General features: G+C 59.1%; 1 protein-coding gene across 4 annotated transcripts in view; it reads right to left on the bottom strand.

Annotated features, from left to right (window-relative positions):
• SARDH (sarcosine dehydrogenase) overlaps window positions 1-14671 on the bottom strand; it is an 85085-nt gene that overhangs the window by 52321 nt on the left and 18093 nt on the right. For all 4 annotated transcript variants that reach the window (XM_017949509.3, XM_031662419.1, XM_031662421.1 and 1 more), the window contains 5 exons: window positions 13295-13399; window positions 11630-11759; window positions 7487-7573; window positions 7065-7155; window positions 2786-2927 (listed from right to left, as the gene is read on the bottom strand). In XM_017949509.3, coding sequence (XP_017804998.3) covers window positions 2786-2927; window positions 7065-7155; window positions 7487-7573; window positions 11630-11759; window positions 13295-13399 — 555 coding nt within the window. The remainder of the gene's footprint in view (window positions 1-2785; window positions 2928-7064; window positions 7156-7486; window positions 7574-11629; window positions 11760-13294; window positions 13400-14671) is intronic.

The following is a 14671-nucleotide window of genomic DNA, read 5'->3' as shown; positions in this document are numbered from 1 at the left end:
CTATAGAATTATCTGCCCTGATCGGCCCTTGCCCCAGGAATCTCATCTATAGACTTACCACCTGCCCCACCTGCCCTCACCCTGAGAACCTCCATCTGTAGAATTATCATCTTCCCCTATCTGCCCTCGTCCTGAGAACCCCCATCTATAGAATAGCACCTGCCCCATCTGCCCTGGCCCCGATAACCCTCATCTGTAGAATTACCACCTGCCCTGATCTGCCCTTGCCCTGAGAACCCTCCTCTATAGAATTACCATCTGCTAAGGACGGAATCCCATCCCCACAAAAATTCATATGTCAAAGCCCTAACCCCGACGTGACTGTATTTGGAGATGGGATCTTTAGGTTAAGTGAAATCATCAGGGTGGGTCCTAATCCCATACGGCTGGAGCCCTTATAGGAGGAGGAAGTGACGCCAGGGCCCTCTCCCCACTGCATGAGGACAGTGAGAAGGTGGCCGACTACGAGCCAGGAGAGCCCTCTCCAGGAACCCATTGGCCGACACCTTGATCTTGGACCTCCCAGTCTCCAGAAATGTGAGAAAAAAAAGTCTGTTGAAGCCTCCCCCACCGTGGCCTTTTGCTGTGGCTGCCCTAGCAGAAAGATGCACCATATGACCCAGCAATTCCACTCCCAAGTATGCACAAGAGAACCGAGAGCAGGGTTGCAAACAAATTCTGTTCACGCATGTTCATTGAGCTCTGTGCACAACCACCAAACAGGGGAGAGAACCCACGTGGCCCTCAGCGGATGAGCGAATCGAGAAAGCAGGTCTGCCTACACTGTGGAATATTATTCAGCCATAAAAAGCAACGACATTTGGACACGTTTTATGACATGGATGAACCTTGAAAACATGCTATAGGAATGAAGCCAGACACAAAAGGTCATGTATTGGATAATTCCCTGTATATGAAGTGACCTGAACAGGCAAATCCATAGAGACCGAAAGCAGCTTAGTGGTTGCCAGGGCTGGCGGGAGGGAGATGAGGAAGGGCTGTTTACTGGGGATGGTGTTTCCCTGTGGGGTGATGAGAATGCTCTGGAACTGGGTAGTGGGAATGGTTGCACAGCACTGCAAATGCACTTAATACCACCGAATTATACACTTCAGAGCAGTTAAAATGGCTCATTTCAAGATCTGCCTACTTAATCACAACAACGAATGCAATGAACACACTAGAGAAACAGAGTGGGAGATTTCTTTAAAAATAAATTTGGTTTGGGAAAAAAAAGAATACCCACTCTCGGGTTTGGAAGGGCCCTACCCAGGGGCCACCCCCTCTGACTGGAATGAGGACCCAAGCCCAGGGCTGAGAGGGCCTCAGGGGCTGCATCTGGTTCCAGATGGGCAGCTGAGGGCCTGTCCCAATGGCACCTGCCCTCCCCTCCATCCCCGAGGTCCTGAGAAGGAGGAGGCACACCCAAGGCCACAGCATTCATCAGTGACATGGACATGTCCTCCCCGCCCACCTGGGATTCCGAGGGGGCAGCAATTGAGGGCACAAGATCCACCCACCCCTCAGTGAACAATGGGGACATCCCATGGGCCACCTTTCCAAGGATGGAAAGTGTTCATCTCAAGAGCCCATTAAGAGAGGGCAGGCTCCCGTCTTTATAAAAGAAAGAAAGAAAACAAGCGGCTGTCAAGTGTCGCAAGAAGGCTGCTAACTAAGAAGGGAAGTCGAGGCGTGGGTGAACGAAGATTTCCCTGGGGGGCAGGGGCGTGCTTCAGCCCTTGCCAAGTTTCTTTGGTAGAGCTGCTCAGTTCTGAGGAATTCGTCTGAGCTGACTGCAAGGGGAGCAAACCCTGCATTCACCCAGGGCGGCTTCTGAACGGTCAGGACAGGCAAGGGGGTGATTACTGATCATAGGCCCGGGGGCATGCTAGGGAGACCCCAGGGCCGTGTGTGGCCTCAGATCGTAGCTGGTCCACCAAGCCAGACCAAAGGGCCAGGGCAGTCTGGGAGCCAGCCCTCTGACCACTCTGGGCTCTCCCCAGGAGGTGCAGCTAATACTGGGATCTCTCATGGGGCCAGACACTGGAGTCTCAGGTGAGGGAGGCCCCTTCTCCAGTTTAAACCGCCACCTGCTTCCTGAGCCTGCCCTCTTGCCTCCCTGCCTATCCATCTGTTCAGTAATCATCCCCCAATCACCCCAGTGCTCAGGACATAGCCCCTGTACCCCAGCAAGCAAAGCATCCAGCACAAGATGGCCGGGGAGGGGGAAGGAATGGAGACAGGGCCTGGGAACGCAGGGAAGGAGCTCCTGGGTCTTTGGGGACCAGGGGAGGGCACAGGGGCAGACCTGAGAAAGGGGCACCTGACAGTGGGTTTCACTGAATGGGTGAGTTGGAGCTCACCAGGGTAGCAGCAGACTCTACAAGCAGGAGCCCCTCTCCGGGGTATGCCGTGTTCTGGCTGCTCCCCCCACATATGATTGCATACACCCACAAGACTCCGCCCCCCAGGACCCCTGCCCTGTTGGCGTTGCTGCCAGCAGTTGGTGGGGGGCGGTTCCTGGGTGCGTGTTCCTGCTTCTCCACTAGAACGGAAGCCCCCTGGATGGGAGGGAGCCATTTCCACTTTATTCCCTAACGTCCCCGGCCCTGAGCACTGCGCCCAACACATGGGGGTGCTGGGTTACTACCTGGGGAATGACAGACACTTTGTCACTGTGCCTGACCTGCGGTTGGGGTATGCCTTGCATTTTCTGTCATCCTGCTGCCCTGAGGACGTCCCAGACCCTAGCTGCCGGCCCCCAGCAGGAGCTGTAGAGCGTCACCTCGTGCAGCGGGTCTCTCCTCATGTTGCGCCCGGCCAGCGGCTCATCGTGGGGGAAGACAACGGAGTAGTTCTTGGCGTAGGACTCATGGCTTCGCTCTCGGATCCAGCGGGGGTGGTCCGTGAGCGAGTGATGGAAGCGCCTGCCGCAGACAGGGACACGGGTCACTGCTTTGGGGACGGCCCGTCAGGGAAAGGCTGGCCTAGGACCCAGGGCAAGCCTGGACCCTGGACCCCTCCACCAGAGTCCCCTTTGTGGCTCAGCATTGAGCGGGCCCCCGACTCTCCATTCGCCCCACACCTGGGTGAGCCTGGCTTTCTCCCCCAGAGTCACCCCACCCCGGTGGCCCTCAGTGAGTGGGCACTGCGGACAGAGGGTCCAGCCGAGGCTCTCATCCCCCATGGGGGCATGGGGCTCTGGCCTCGCTCTCCACACATTGCTGTCTGCTGCCTAGGTTCCAGTGCTGGGGAGCCGTGGCGCCCCACCCCATGACTGCGGAGGGAGCAGCCCCTGGGAGGGGTGGGCTTAGATCCCCGGAATGCTCTGGGGAGGGTCCATATAAAGGGTCTTTAAAGTTTAGCCTGGTAATGCATCAGAACATCAGTGTCCCCCTCCTCGGCAAGGGACCCCCCTTTCCATCCGCCAGCAGGGGAGTCGGGGCAAGGGTGGCCGCCTGTCCCATCAAGTCTGTGATTCCAAAGCTGGGCCTTGTCTGTGGGTTGGACCAGGGACCCAAGAGGTGCAGAGTCTCTGGGGCGAATCCCAGCTGTGTCTGGGGAGCAGCTGCAGAATCCAGCCCCTGGGACCAGAGACGATGCGGCTGCCATAGTTTTGGGTTTGTTCCTTCGAGGCTGGGGACCGTGTGCAGCCACCGCAGCCCCTGGTGGTGTCCAGCGCCAGCCCGGCAGGCCCCACGCTATTTCTCATGGAGCTATGGAGCTCTGTGGCCGCACCTGTGGCCTAGGCCTCTGCTGCCCCTGAGTGGGCAGAGCAGCCAGTGCCCCATGGCTTGTTCCCTGGTCTCCTCAGACCAGCCACCGCTCCTGTGGAGCTGCTGGCTGGAGAGAGACCTGGGCCCAGCTACATCAGGGCCCTGCAGCCGCCTCCCGCACACAAACCTCCCTCTCAGCCCCCGGCTTTCCCAGGGCCCCGCCTCCCCCTCATGCTCCACCTGCTGGAACCTCACTCATCACTCAAGACCTGCCTCAGGCGCCACATCAGAGGCGTTTCTGTCCTCAGTGGCACCCGTCAGAGCTGATTCTTAGTCTGCACGTAATTCTGGCAAGCAGGATTTTCTGATCTGGACGGGTGGAGAGTAGCGGTGCAGACGTGAGGATTATTATTAATATATTATCATTAACAGCTGCTGTTGCTCATGACCCCCAGCGCCAGCGCAGGCCCAGAGCTGAGTGCTGCCGTGGGAGGAAATCCCTCTGTCCGCAGAGCTGCCTTCTGCACGGGACCCAAGGTTAACTCTTTCACGTGAGAGGGAAACTGAGGCTCGGAAGGGTCTCACAGGTGTTCATGGTCACACGGCAAGGCCTCGGCAAAGCCAGCCCACACCTGTGCTGGGCTATGCTGACCAGGAGCTGAAGGAGGGAGTGATGGAGCCGGTGAGGGTCTGGGACGATTCCTGGGGGGCAGCAGTGAGGTGCACGTCGGGCGGCAGGAGCAGCGAGTGACGTACAGGGGCCCAGCTGCCAGTTCTGCCTGTGAGTAAGTGGGCAGAGGGACCAGGCGGGCTTGGGCCACCCTCTTCACTTAAATAAACAGCTACTGTTCCCTGGCTCACCTGGTCACCAAGGAATTTCCCTGAAAACACAGCCCAGCCTACATTCTGGCTCTGCCTCTATTGGGTACTGGGCCAAGCGTCCACACGCATGAGCCTCGAGTGCACTCCAAGAGGGTGGCACATTGTTCCCATTTTCCAGATGGCAAAACTGAGGCTCAGAGAAGAGGAGGGACGGACCAAGGGCCATGCAGCTGACAGATGTGGGGCTGGGGTGACTGCCTCTTATCCGATCTCAAAGGGAACTCACGCGCAGGGCAGCTGCCACGGCCTGGAAGCTGCGTGGTGCCCGGCCAGCCCTGGGACCCTCATGCGCAGCCTGGAGGCCAGACAGGCCCTGGACCCAGGGAGGGCTCTGGCTGCCTGGTCTCCCGGGACACCCCCTCGCTGTGCGTGCCTCCCATGTGTAAGATGAAGGACGACCCAGGCATGTTCTGGCTCTGGCCTGAGGGGAGCAATCAGGAGTCTCTGGGCAGGGGAAAGCTCCGTTCTGGTGCCGGCGTGCTCTGTTCACTTTCTTTTCTAGGTCTTTCAACGACTCTCTCAGGCACCTCCTTCCTCTCCTTGCTGTGTCTCTCTCCCGAGGGTCTGTGTCTTGTGTCTGTCCCCGGGCACAGGCCCGACGTAGCAGAGCATCACATGAGTGCTACAGCCCCTGGGGGCTGGCGGCTGGTCCTGCTGGTGGCAGCCGTCCACCCTGGCACACTGAAGGGGTTTGGAAGCCCACATCAGTGACGGCTGAGCTGAGGATGGCATTAGCCTATGTGTCCTGGGTGCCACCAGCCAGGCTGCTTGGCAGGGGTCTGGGACCAACAGGGTGGGTGCTCCTCCCCCTGCTGTACTCCAGCTCTCAGGGGCTCCCCATCTGTTCCCTTGGCTCCCAGCCCCAGAGCAGCCCATGGCACACTGCCACCAAAGTCCCAGTGATGGAAGGAAGACAGCTGACCCAGGGAGGCCCAGGCCTGTTCCCAACTTGCCAGGGGCCGCCTCAGGGCCTCTGCCAGCCCATGAGCAAACATCCTGCCTGCTGAGTGCGGGACTAGGCCCCGGGTCAGGAGCTGGGCGGGCTGGGCAGATCCATTTTGCAGCCAAGGACACAGAGGCACAGAGAGGACACACAGAGCCACTGGGTGGAACCCTGGCTGGTCGGGTTCCCGAGTTGGAGTCCCCAAGGGAGGCCAGGGCACAAGGACTGTCCTGCCTGGGGAGGGAGCTGGGTCCCTACCTGGCTCTGGTTCAAAAGTCAGGTGACTTTAGGAAAGTCACCTCCATTTTGCTGTTTGTAGCAGGGGCGACCTGAACTGGCCCTTCCTTGAAGTCCTTTACAGCTTTATCATTTCCAGAACATTCCTCTCTTGGGAGAGTGCAGGGGCACAGGCCCAGACGGGCTCTGAGTCAGCCAGAGGAGGCTTCACTGTGTCAGGCGCCATGGAGGGGTGGCAACTGGGGGACCTCAGTGTAACTGTCTGTCTCCGTGGGGTCAGACATTCCCCCTGACAGTGGGTGTAATGTCCTCATCAGGCCAGAAAGGACTAGGTCAACAGAGGTGAGGGGCACACTGAGCTGAGCCAGGCTTTCTCCCTCCGGAGCCCACCCCACCTATTGCCTCCCCAGGGAGGCTGTCCACCGGCAGCAGCCGGGAGCAGAGCGGGCTGGAGAGACCTGGAGGCCGGCCTCCCTCCACGCGGCCCTGCTTCGCCACCCCTCAATGCATGGGGTGCGGCCCGGGCCACAGGCCCTGCTGTGTGGGTCAGAGAGGCCACCGCCATGGGGATGAGACACAGGAAGAGCCTCTCTCCTTGCTGGGGAGCGCCTGCACCACTGTCCTGTGCTCTGCAAGAGATGGCCGTGACTGGCAGAAGGCCATCGGGATAGGCTGCCGTCACCGGCTCTGCCTGTCAGCACCCAGGTCCATGCCTCAGCTGGGGATGACTTAGCGTTCCCATGTGCGGACCCCATGCCGGGCGCCTCACCAGCACAAATGTCCTCCCTGCTCCCAAAACCTCTGCAGCCTCTCCCCACTACCCTGCGTTATAGATGAGGAAGTGGCTTGCACTGGGTCTCATCCCTGGCCGCTTTGTCAGTGTACGATTGAACGGGACAGCCAGGGCTGCCTGGGTGCAAGCCGCGGCACACACAGTCAGCCCAATTTTCCCAGCTCAGCCCTGCTCCCTCCTGTCCCCAGGCCTCGGTCTCCCCATCTGTGAGGGGATGATGCCATCCCACTGATGACTCCAGAGCTGTCCAGGGGCTCAGGCAGGACCCTGGGACAAGAGATCTTGGAAGCTGTAAAGGGGCGTGGACCTGCCCCCCGGCCACCCCCTCAGCACTGCCCACCTTCTGCTGGTGGCCTTCCTCCCTCACTGCTGCCTCTTCCAGGAAGCCACCTGGATTTCAGGGAAGGCTCCTTTCTAAGTAGCCCTCGCTGTTTACCCCACCCCACCTCTCCTGAGTGGCGGGCTCTGCCCTTAGGTCCCAGTGGACACTTACCTGATGTCATAGCCATGCATGTCCTTCTCCGGGCGCCCATGGATAATCCAGTGGGCCAGCTCCTGTCCACAGCCACCACCCAGCATCATTCCTGGCAGAAAGAGAAGTGCAGGGCTGCGGTCTGCCCCCTAGGGTCCCCCACCCATGTCCAATCCCATGCCCCCATCTCCACGGACAGCACAGACACTCCAAGCCCTGCTCTCCCCAAACCTGGGGTGCTGCACGCCTCCCGACTGGACTGCTGCCAGACTGGACGCTGGCAAAGGTGCACTTTCTGGGAAGCAGGAGCGGCTGGACTCTCCAGCCTCTCTTGTCCCCACCACTGTCGGCGGCCACAGGGCTCCTGTGCCCACCTCCCCCAGAGCTCTGGGAATGGCAGGACCACCCTCTTGGGGGCCAGGAGGACTGCTGCCTGGACTCACCTGCGCTGTTGAAGCCGCAGCCCAGGAAGAACCCTCGGAGCTCAGGTGCCTCCCCCATCAGGGGCTTGTGGTCGGGCGTGAAGGATTCTGAAAGGGAGAGAGAGGCCCAGAGTCCCTTGCGGTACACGCACTCTTGGGGTGGGGTCTTCCCAGAGAGGAGTGATCAGGCAGGGGTCTGCAGGTGCCCCTCCCCCCAAACCCTCTCCCCCTTCTAGGCCCTGTTCAGTGCCACTTCCTCATGGGGGCCTCCCCGCTGGCTCCTGCCCTTGTTCTCCGAGCCCCTCCATGTGTGCTGCCAGAACCAGCAGACGGTGACCTGGCTCGGTTCTGCCTGGTGGGGTCCGGCTCTGTCTTGTGACCTTTGTCCTGCCGACAAGGAGCCCTTCTCTGACCCTGGAGACCATGCCGTGGCTCCCCCACTGCACCAGCGTCCTGCTGTGTCCCTGCCAGAGACTTGTCACTCCTGCCCACTGGACCTTGAGAGGGCAGGGACCAGTTTTCTCACTGCACATCCCCCGGCCTAGCACAGGGTCAGAGCCCAGCAAGTGCAGGTGCTTGATAAATGTCTGTTGAGCCAACAAAGGATCCGAAGTTCTGCGGGGGAGGAGACCAATGTCCTGCTCCGGCGGTCACCGCTGAGCCTCAGACAGAGGCCAGGACACGGTGGGACAGGAACCCTGGCTCTCTGTGGCCACAGTCCTGGATTCAAACCCTGCTTCACTCCGTCCTAGCTGTGTGGCGTTGGATGAGTCACTTTGTCTCTCTGAGCAAGGCTTAGTGTCCTCGTCTATAAAACTGGGATAGCAGAAGCTCCTTCAGAGGGCTGTGTGCTCGCCAGCCTACAGACATTCATGTCCTGGGCCTGGCCCTGGGAGGCAGTGCTGAGCAGCACATGTCCCAGCCCTCGAGGAGCTGATGGAGGGAGGGAGCGAATACTTACGTAAGCAAAAAACAGACGTTCTGGTAAAGAAAATACGAGGAGCTGAAGGCCACGCGTCACAGACGTGCCGGCTGCTGCTGTTGGCGCCCTAGCACCACCCTGTGTTAGATTCTAGATGAGGAAGCAGCCGGCCCTGGCCTGAGGGACCCCAGGGCAGCAAGTCTGGTGGGCCATCCTCTGCATGCAGACCAGAAGCAAGCACCGTCCTGCTCCCTGAAGGGCAATCAGGGCCCCCACGCTAGGAGCTGAGGGGGCAGAGAGCCACGGGGAGCCTGGGCTGAGAGCCTGGCCAGGAGAGGCAGATCTCTTAGGCAGAGCCCTAGGTGGAGGGCCTGGGTTATCAGGGCAGAGGGCAGAGGCCAGAGCAGCCATCTGGGTGAGAGACAAGGAAGACTTCAGAGAAGATGATGATGAGGCAGAAAGAGTGAGCTGAGGCTGGGTGCAGTGGCTCACGCCCGTAATCCCAGTACTTTGGGAGGCCAAGGCAGGTGGATGTCTGGAGCCTGGTTCAGGACCAGCCTGAGCAACATAGTGAGACGGGATCTCTACCAAAAAATCAAAAAATCAGCCAGATGTGGTGGAGTGAGCCTGTAATTCCAGCTACTCGGGAGGTAGAGAAGGGAGGATGGATGGCTTGAGCCCAGGATGTCGAGGCTGCAGGGAGCCACAATCGCACCACTGCACTCCAGCCTGGGTAACACAGCAAGACCTTTTAAAAAAGGGGGTGGGGGAGGTAACCTGGGCTGGGTTTGGGGATGGCCCAGGGAGCACTTTGGGAGGGCTGGAACTATTTCCAGGCCCAGAGCGGGCAGGAAAGAAGCTCTGAACAACCTCACAGGGCATCTGCGGGGAGCGCTAACAAGAGCTAGCAGAGGGGCAGCTGCAGGGAACAAGGGTCTCTTGGATGTTTCACAAAAGACTCAGGCGGGTTGAGCAACCCGAGGACGCATGGGACCTCCAGGCAGCATGGCCAGGGGCCAGGCCTGCGGCTCCCACCCTGACCTTGGTGAGCTCCACCATCCTGGAATGAGAGCTCTGCCTGCCCTCTGGGGCGCTCCTTAAGTCACGGGGGCCTGGGACTTCCCTGCTCTTTTCTGGAGGCCAAAGGCCATTGGCCATGCCTGGCAAGGAGAAATGCTGATTCCCCACCAGTCTCCCATCCAGCCGACAGACCAGATCCAAGATGTCCTCGCCTGCACATCTTCCCCAGAATAGGGCCTCGTGGGGAGTACCGGCTCCCCAGGCTAATTAAAACGAGACAGAGGAAGAGAAAGAGAGAGATAGACAGAGAGACGCCTGGGGTTATCTGTGCTCCTGGGATTCTTCCGGGCCTGTGTTTCTCGCTGCCAGACCCACGCAAGCTGGGGGGGTTGCAGGGGTGGGGGCAGTGAGTCACGGTCGTGTGCTCCCACCCTGCACGCTGCCCCGGTCCCTGGGGCTCCATCTGCTTCTCCCTGGGGCTGCACTTCGCATGGAGCCTAATCCATGAAAGTAGCCCCTGCTGGCGGCTGAGCCCATGCTGAGCGTGCCAGGACACATGGGGCTGGACTCTCCGGGGGGCCATAGCCCTTCTGTGCTGGGACTCTTCCCTGTCTTTAAGGTCGTCGTCCGCTCCCTGCATGGCCCGTGGAAGTCCCTGGGCCCCCCGCTTCGTGCCGCCCCACTCTACTCAAATGCTCTCTACAGCTGCTGGCCCTGACCCACGCCCTGCACCGCCCTGTGGCTTCTCGTCCCTAGGCCACCCTGCCAAGTCGGTGCTCCGTCACCATCTCACAGATGCACCTACTCCGGAGGGCACCCACTCCAGTGCCCTTCACTCAAGGCACAGAGGGACTCACCAGGCTTCTGACACTAAGTTTCCCTGGGGGCAACACTGTGTTTCTTTGAACCTCTCTCCCAGCCCTGAAGCGGGGCCAGAGCTCCCCCTACCAGGAAGCAGTGGGGAACACCCGTGTGATTCTGCTGGAACCCCGATGTGGGCAAATCTCTGTGCCCACCTGGTGCTCCCCTGCCCAGATCACGTATCCGCGGCAGGCCCAGCACCGACTCGCCCTCCAGGGATGGGCTGGGCTGCCCCCGCTCCTGGCCACCCGTGTGTGTCCTCAGGCTGTGGCCACCCAGCCACTCCATGCCTCCTGTCAGAGCACCCACCCACAGGCTGTGGTCAGTGACTTGCATTGGGTCTCCCCTGCCAGAAGGAGGGCGCTGGCCTGAGTGGGCCTGCCTCGGGCACAAACGAGGTGCCACTTAATGTAGAATGAATGCCCTCATGAAGGAACGCTGGTGCTCTGGGGTCACTGGTAGCTCCCGGGCTGCCCCACACTCAGCTTGGGGACATCTGGCTCAAAGTCCTGTGGCTATAAATACCAGGGTGCCAAGGCCAGCTCCAGCCCCTCCTGCCTCCCAGAGAAGGCACCTTTGCCAGGGCCCAGGCCAGCAGCCTCAGCCCCACACCCGCCCCCTGGGGCAGAGCCTTCCAGGCTCCCCAGGCCAGCAGGGTGGGGCAGGGCTGCGCTGCGCTGTGGATGACCCACGTGGGGCATCTGGGAGCTGAGCCCACCTTTTTGCTCCCGCCTCCTCCAGCTCAGTTCTCCTGGGGCCAGTGAGGAGGGCCAGAGTTAGGGGAATCTTGGCACTAGAGCCTTCCCCGCTGAGCTGGCCTCCGGGTGCAAGCCGCCAAGAACAGTGGGGAGGCCAGCAGCATGGGGTCCTGGCCAGGGCAGTGCTCTCTGGGAGCGGTGGGGGCTGGGGCTGGAGGCAGAACTGGGACTCACAGCTGTATAAGCCTTGCATCAGGGAAGGTCTCAGCCCTTCCATTCCTCACTCAGCCTCACAGGGTGCTGGGATGCGGCCCACTATTCCCATTTTACAGATGAAAACACAGAATCCAGGGAAAAGTCGAGTCTAGGGATGAAGAAGCCCAGGTGGGGAAGCCAGGACGAGTCACACTTGAGGCAGGAAGAGGCCCTGGCCTCGTGCTTGGGGCAGATGGTGGCCCTCGCGAAGCCTAGGCCTCTCGCCCGTATTGAGGAATAAAGGCCACCCCTAGCACCCAGGGCTGCTGGAGTCATGCAGCCAGAGGGCCCGGGGACAGCCCTGGATCCCCTGTGGGACACAGGCTGACCTCAAGGGGCATCACTACCAATAGTCGTCAGACGAAAAGACCCACGGATGCCCACCCCAGCTCCGAGGCTCTCACTCACCAGGGCCACAGACCGTGGACTTGATTCCTGTCTTCTCCAGCACGGGGACCCGGTTGATGGCACCTTCAATGTGCTGGGTGAACACCTCCCAGTCCAGGTCAAAGAGGCCGAAGGCAAACTTGTCTGACACCTGCCAAGGCAGCGCAGGGGGAGTCTCCTTTATCCCCAAGAAGGCCATGCGTCCCCATGCAAAACTTGCCTTGTGATGGCTGCCAGGCCAGCCTCTGCTGAATCAGATGCGTTAGAGGGCTGGTGGTCACCCACATGTCCCGGCAGTTTGTCTCCCCTACCCACCAACCCATCAGCAAGGCCTGTCTGCTCCCCCTCCCCACCCTGGCCCAGGCCTCCACCCACTCAGCCCTTGATGGTTGCTGTGGCCTCTGGCCGGTCACCCTATTCCCCACCCTCCCTCAGCCCACTCCCCTAGATCCCACCATGCCCCTTCCCTCCTCGCAAGCCTCTTCTGGCCCCCTGCAGCTCATGATGGTCCCAAAGTCCTGCGTGTACCAGCCTGCCTACCTCTACCACTGGGCCCGCCACCCTGACTTCCCGCGGCTCTTTGGGAAGAGCAAAGCTTGTTTGAGCTCAAGGCCTTCATCCCTCAGTGGGGCAGTTCTTCGCCCAGATCTGGTACGCTGGTTTGTGGTCTCAGTATGGGGTTCTACTTGGATGTCCCCTCCCTAAAAAACCCTGCCCTGACTACCCATCTAGAGGATATCCTTCTGCTCTAGTCTCTCTAGGCTGATCCTTAACCTGCTAATTTTATTCAGTGCATGATCACCTTCCAGAATTTCATTCCTTATTTGTTTGTTTGTTTGTAACAGAGTCTCGCTCTGTCGCCCAGGCTGCAGCGTAGTGGTGTGATCTCGGCTCACTGCAACCTTCCTCTCCTCGGTTCAAGTGACTCTTGAACCCAGGCCTCCCAAGTAGCTGGGATTACAGGTGCCCGCCACTACTCCTGGCTAATTTTTGTATTTTCAGTAGAGACGGGATTTCACCATATTGGCCGGGCTGGCCTCAGACTCCTGACCTCAGGTGATCCACCCGCCTCAGCCTCCCGTAGTGCTGGGATTACAGGTATGAGTCATCTTGCCCAGCCGTTTGTTTGTTTATTGTATGTCTCCCCACCAAAATACAGGCATCCAAAGTCAGGGACTTTCATCTTCGTTTCCCTCTTTCTCCAGAAATTAAAGCAGTTTTTAGCCCAAAGTAGCCACTCAGTAATTCCATGTGTGGACTAAATGCATACACACATAGAACGGGGCTGCAGGGCTGCCCTAACCCCAGAAGCTGCCCAGGGAACAGCCCAGGCCAGGGGAGATGTTGTTGCAGCAGCTGGCTGGGAGGGCAGTGTCATTTGCTGAAGGACATGGGACTTGTGTGCTCTCATGCCCTTCTGAGGTCATCACTGCACACTGTGCAGCCCTTCACTGTTGATGTTTTGAGGCAAAGCCCTCCAGCTGCCCCAGTTCTGGATTTGACTGCCTGCCAGGACCCTCAGGGTAAGAGCAAGATGGCTTTGAGCTTGGTGGGGCCAGGGGACCTGCCGCTTCTCGGGTGTTCCTCTGAGGAGCTTCAGGAGGCTGGTCTTCCTGAAAGAAGCCCTCTTGATGCTGAGATGCAGCCCTGACTCCCTCCCATTATCCCAGGGCCCTGGCATCTTACCTCCTCCCAAAAGATGGGGTTGGCCTCATAGCCACCCACAGACAAGGCATCCCCTTGGAGGCGGAGGTAGACAGAGGCATCGTGATCACGGACGTTGGGCATGTTCTGGAAGGCAGAGAGAGAGGCTTTGGCATCGGCCAGAACTGGGTGGGGACTTGGTTCCCCATGCCCCATGGTGGGCCAGCACCTCCACCCAGGGTCACCAGCCCGAGATGGTCTTCCTCATTATAGGACCCTGAGGACAGGGTGGACACGGGGTCTCGAGTTACACACAGTGAACGGGTCACTGCCATTCAAGCCTCTCCTTCCCCAAATCCCACAAAATAACAGCAAAAGGGGAAGAAGGAAGAAGGAATGGATGGAGGAAGACAGCGAGGGAGGGAGGAAAGAAAGCAAAACGTATAACCCACAAAGATGAGAGAATAGGCAGAGGCAACAGCAGAGGATGGGAGATTCCAACCAACCCTGGAGGATGCAGAGTAGATGGAGGAGCGGTGAGCCTTAGCTGGGGCTGAAGGAAAGGGAGACTGAGCAAGACAAGCCAGTGTGCCCCTCCTGCCTCCTCTTGAATCTTCAGAGCTACCCCAGGTTCTTCTGCAGGGGGTAATGTGTTTGCTCATGTACGGAAGGATCTTCCCCTGGAGATGTGGGTCCTGAGAGGCTCCAGACGTGGGGAGAGTGGACTGCCATCCCCCCACCCCCCATAGAAGATTAGAGACTCTTCTGTGAGACACTGAGAGGCCCAGTGAAGGCTTGAGATGCTGACACCAGGGTCCCCCTAAAAGAGAAGGGCTTGCCGCCCAACCTTCCTGAGAGGCTCTCCAGTCCTCCCCTCCAAGCCTCCAATCAGACCGCTGCTCACTCTCTCATAAAAATAAAACCACAGGGTCAGACACGGTGGTTCACACTTGTAATCCCAGCACTTTGGGAGGCTGAGGCAGGCAGATCACGAGGTCAGGAGATCGAGACCATCCTGGCTAACACGGTGAAACCTTGTCTCTATGAAAAATACAAAAAATTAGCCGGGCATGGTGGTGGGCACCTGTAGCCCCAGCTATTCGGGAAGCTGAGGCAGGAGAATGACGTGAACCCAGGAGATAGACCTTGCAGTGAGCTGAGATCACGCCACTGCACTCCAGTCTGGGAGACAGAGCGAGACTCCATCTCAAAATAAATAAATAAATTAATTAATTAATTAAATTTAATTTAATTAAACCACAGCCCAGGTGCAGTGGCTCACGCCTGTAATCCCAGCACTTTGGGAGGCCAAGACAGGCGGATCACCTGAGGTCAGGAGTTCAAAACCAGACTGGCCAACATGGTGAAACCCTGTCTCTACTAAAAATACAAAAAATTAGCCAGGTTTGGTGGCACATG

This window comes from Papio anubis, unplaced genomic scaffold (assembly GCF_008728515.1).
Source record: "Papio anubis isolate 15944 unplaced genomic scaffold, Panubis1.0 scaffold64, whole genome shotgun sequence".
Classification (NCBI taxonomy): Eukaryota; Metazoa; Chordata; class Mammalia; order Primates; family Cercopithecidae; genus Papio; species Papio anubis.
This window is presented reverse-complemented; position numbering and strand designations above follow the sequence as displayed.